We start from the raw sequence: 5,000 nt of genomic DNA, 5'->3' as shown, positions 1-5,000 counted from the left end.
GGAAAAAAGCAAAAATGTGGTGATATTAGTGAAAGGAATTCTTGAAAAAGCGCTGGAATCCAGTGGATCCAGAGCTGGCCTTACTGAACTATCGCCATACCAGAATCTCCAGCACTGAATACAGCCCAGCACAGGAGCTCATGGGACGCAGGCTGCGGGATCGACTGCCAATGCCAGCGAGAGAGCTAGAACCGAGGACGGTAGACCCCGACATTCCGTCATCTACGCACCAACTATGCATCTAAAGATGATGACAAGCAGGAGCCGACGGTGCGCATGCCGGATACAAGGGATGGCAACGTTCCCTTGGGCTCGGAGACTGTGGGTGAGGGTATCACCCCACTGTAAGCAACGGAAGATGCAGATCGATTGGAAAGTCCGGCAGAGCCCCACTATCCGCAAAGCACTCGAAAAGAAAAGAAGGCAGATGACTACGTTTACTACTTGTGTAACACGATTGAGAATCTTAACATGCATGCGCAGCTTGACCTCCATGCATCATCGGCTGAGCGTATTGGACTTCTCAGAATATTCCATTCACAGTTCATCTATTACTTGACCTTGCCTGTATGCCTACTCTTAACAAGGTACACTCCTTTCTCATTCAGGAAAGGAAAGATGTGACATATTCCACCAACTTTGAGGTAGCGCTTACACTCACTCCTCCATTCACATCTTATTCCCACACATACATTATCTACGCTTGCATTTGTGTAATTGATCACCTATGCTGTCCCCTATATATACCATGCTATCTACTCCTATTGAGGATGTATTCCTCGGCTCTAGAAGTTGTTACAGCATTGAATGTGCTGGATGAGCACACACACATCTACACACACACACACATACACACACCATTGGACCATTGGACGCCCATCGCCGGAGGCGATGATAGCGCACACACACACACACAAACAACCACACACACACACACACACACACACACACACACACACACACACACACACACACACACACACACACACACACACACACACATACACACACACACACACACACACACACACTCAGACTCAGACTCAGACATGCCCATCGCCAAAGCGATGATAGCGAACAGCCATGTTAGACATAGCAACTTGTGCTGGGATTACACCATTCAACAGCTTGCAAGCCTCATGAACTGACCGCCACTAATTTTAGCCTGGTATCCACCACACAGCTGATTGAAGTGACTTTTTTCTGGTCAGTGAATCCCCCCCCCCCCCCCACACACACACAAGAAAACACACAAGAACACAAACTCACACACACACACACACACACACACACACACACACACACACACACACACACACACACACACACACACACATTTATACACACACACACACACACATCTAATGCATTCTTACCAAGGTTGAAGTCCCAAAAGACACAGGATACATTCTCACCCTGGAAATGTGGACAAAAGGAAGACAAAGGCAATATTATGCGACGAAATGATTCAGTAGTTGCTATCTGAACATCCTATTTTCATAAACCTGGATTCTGCGCTCAAATGTAGTGCTGGAGAATATTCCGACAGGGTAACTTCCCTAATCTAGGCGGGTTGGGAAGGGGCCCTGCCTGTAGGTAGGAATAGTTTAATTTGGCCCTTGTGTTCTTCTTGCTTATCACAAAAGAATTTGTATGCTAATCAGTATGCTCAGATCATGGGAGATCTACAGTACTGAATATTGATAAGGAAATTACCTCTTTCAAGGGCTTGTCAATCTTTAAAGAGAATTCGACTGGCTTTGATAGGCTTGATACGGAATCAGTACCCGCCTGGGCCGAGATAACACCGGACTCCACGGTCGTCAAGCCATCGCCATTGCTCGGAAGGCTCTTATCCTGAAACAACACTGCAGACTTGTAGACGATGAACTGGGTGCGGGCCACAGGGCAGAGGGACGAGTTGTCGTCTTCGTCACCACTGGCTTTCTGCGCCATGGTGGCAAGTGTTATCGCTTGCTGGGGAATATCAAAGGATATATCGGATGATTCTGAAGACAGAAAAAAACCGGGACAAATATATTTCTCAAGCACTTCAGGTAGACATGTAGCGTTCATGGACAACATTCTCGAAGGTACGAGACTAGTATCACTTTCACCAAAACGTTCCACGCCTTCTGCCCTGTTGTTGCTGTCAGTGGAGTTTGTTTGGTCATTTATATTGTGGATAGAAAAAAAGTTATGCCATCACATATGCAAGTGGTCTCTTTGATACGCATCTTGACAGTTACATATTGCAATCAACTTTCCAGGCAGGAAGCATCATCAGGACTATGGATATCTGTATCTGTATTGTGTGTAGGGAACTGTATTCTTATGTAAACATTCACTCCTTTCACTGCAACTGTGGTCACTATCCCGGCTAGTCTCGGTGGATGGTGATGACAGTTGTGGACTACGCGAGGTGCAACCAGGGCGTGCTGTATCAAAAGTACACTAGTTGAACTACGTGGATCCCGAAATCCGTTATATTCTAGAGCAGGCTTCGATGTTTACCTTTGTCACTAGTTGCCGGTGGACCAATGTCGAATGTTTCATTCTCCGACATTGTACGTAGTGCTAGTCCAGAGCCCGGTTCAGGGCAGCTGACAGCAAAGGCAACGTTCTCAGTGTGCTTCTGATGAACATCCCCTGTCTCTACGTCCAGTGCAGCCACCAACCTCTCCACAGACTTTGTTACACGCAGCCTGCACACACCACAGGAATTCGGAAAAAAGCACGTTATGTCACTGCTTTGGATTGCAAGCAGTAGAAACTCAGCCATGCACAAACGCACACATGAACATTGGAACAGGTGCAAGCATGCCCGTACATACACATGTGGACTTGCATGTACCCATTCATACACAACCCCCTTCCGAAGCACCCTATATTGTTTATTTTGCGAGTTGAAACAGCACGGCGCCCAAAAGTCGGGACTAAATCGACCTTCAACTCAAATTTCAAATTTAAATCTGCTTCGACAGCAGAATACTAGCTCAAATTTTTGGACATCATCACTCACCGCATTGCTGGTGTGGACTGAGGGGTCGACTCCTCAGACTCCAAGATGTTATCAACAAAATCAACAGTGGATGACACAACCTGCACAGTACATGGCAGGTAAGAATAACAAAAAATATTATTTATGTATGTGCGTGTGCATGTGTTTGTGTGTGTATTTGTGTGATCGGTGACAAGGAAAAGAACACGGACACATAGGAGTCTACTTTCACAAAAAAACGCATGCACCACAGGCCCGAATCCAGCTTCCCAGAGGGGGGGGGGGGGGAGGGAGGGTACGGTCCCGGGTCGGCTACACGCCCGATCATTTTTCCATGCTAAATTATTTCAGTACCAACGGATGATGCATGTGTAGCTCTGTGTGGCATCACATGCGGCTGTTTGAGTTTCACACACCGCCAGCAATAGCTACATGTGTATGTAACCAGTAAGCACAGTATTCCTCACAGGACACAATGAACAGTTTAGGAAAGAGAGGCTCTAGTAAGGACAGCAAGTTTATTAGTGCTTCCGCACACAATTGATCATTCACTGGCCGATCAGTGGAAGCTGGAACTGGTAAAAACTGGAACGGCAATGGCCGCACCAGCCGTACCAGTGGCGTGGGCCTGACGTACAAATGTATGTATGCATGCATGCACACACACACACACACACACACACACACACACACACACACACACACACACACACACACACACACACATATATATATATATACATGAAGGGAATGCAGTACCACAACAAACACGTGATAAAGTTGTCAGTCCGGTTGCAGCTTGAACAGCCGCAGCACCTTGATGTGCTTCTTTTGTCGACACAGCTCTGGCCTCAAACTGCGAATGTACAGCGCCTCCAGTGTGAATCTGTGCGCGCTGTTCCGGGCTGGTGTGATGACACTGAAGCTGCCGTTGCGTTCTTGCGGACTGGGGGTAGAGAATCAGCAAGAATATTCTTACGCGCCTCAAGTTCACACTACACTACCATAAGAATGTATGGAGCGGTGGAAAAATGCGGGAAACAACGCAAGAACGCAACGGCAGCTTCAGTGTCATCACACCAGCCCGGAACAGCGCGCACAGATTCACACTGGAGGCGCTGTACATTCGCAGTTTGAGGCCAGAGCTGTGTCGACAAAAGAAGCACATCAAGGTGCTGCGGCTGTTCAAGCTGCAACCGGACTGACAAATATATATATACATATATACACACATACACAACAAAAGTCCAACAGCCCTTTCACAATCCCAACAACACATCACACAAAATGCAAGTTCACCACAAGATTGGCCACTCGCCATTACAATACTTCAAATTCCTTACCGTTGAGACAATGGACTGATTAATCGGCCCGTCTCCGCTGAGTACAGCGGACACAACGTTGGACAATGCAGCTGTCGCAAAGTTCAGGTCATCCTTGGAGAGTGCGGTTGAATCCTGGGTCAAGTTTGCCAATGACTGCGTTGCTGACACCAGTGTTTCGGGATCGCTGGAGTTGAATGCTCCCTGATGGAGACGAAATGAAATCAAATAGGAAAACACAGTAACAGTTAAATGGAGAAACTTTCGCTAGTGTATAAATTTCGCTACTTTCGTGACCAGTGCACATTCGCAAAATAAAAACGTTGCTTAGGGCCCGCGCCCGGTCACACATGCACCCGAAAGTGGCGGATACGCTGAAGCGACGTTGCAGAAGCGAAAAATACTATGCCAATGGCGAAAAGCGGAACTTCCGCTTCAGCGAAAACTCCAATCCGCTTCCTCCAAAATTTACGAGAAATTTGTACGCGTGTGATGTCCATGCAACAAAAATGCGTGCAAGATAGTCATTATCCTCGTCTATTCTCCGTACCGTATGCACCACAGTCCACTTTACTCTCATTTTCCGCCAAAGTAGGAGTTTGCCCTGTTTGTATGTGTGACCAAACACACATGGACACACCAGGCTCGTTGTCGCAGAAACTCGACACCGAAGCAAA

At 47.1% G+C, this 5,000-nt stretch overlaps 1 protein-coding gene across 1 annotated transcript in view; it reads right to left on the bottom strand.

Annotated features, from left to right (window-relative positions):
* Nucleotides 1-5,000, bottom strand: part of LOC135829935 (hemicentin-2-like) — a 73,242-nt gene that overhangs the window by 6,935 nt on the left and 61,307 nt on the right. The window contains exons 32-36 of the mRNA XM_065342323.1: nt 4,345-4,527; nt 3,023-3,102; nt 2,515-2,705; nt 1,717-2,009; nt 1,377-1,416 (exon numbers count right to left, since the gene is read on the bottom strand). Coding sequence (XP_065198395.1) covers nt 1,377-1,416; nt 1,717-2,009; nt 2,515-2,705; nt 3,023-3,102; nt 4,345-4,527 — 787 coding nt within the window. The remainder of the gene's footprint in view (nt 1-1,376; nt 1,417-1,716; nt 2,010-2,514; nt 2,706-3,022; nt 3,103-4,344; nt 4,528-5,000) is intronic.

The sequence above is a fragment of the Sycon ciliatum genome, chromosome 13 (assembly GCF_964019385.1).
Source record: "Sycon ciliatum chromosome 13, ocSycCili1.1, whole genome shotgun sequence".
Lineage (NCBI taxonomy): Eukaryota > Metazoa > Porifera > Calcarea > Leucosolenida > Sycettidae > Sycon > Sycon ciliatum.
This window is presented reverse-complemented; position numbering and strand designations above follow the sequence as displayed.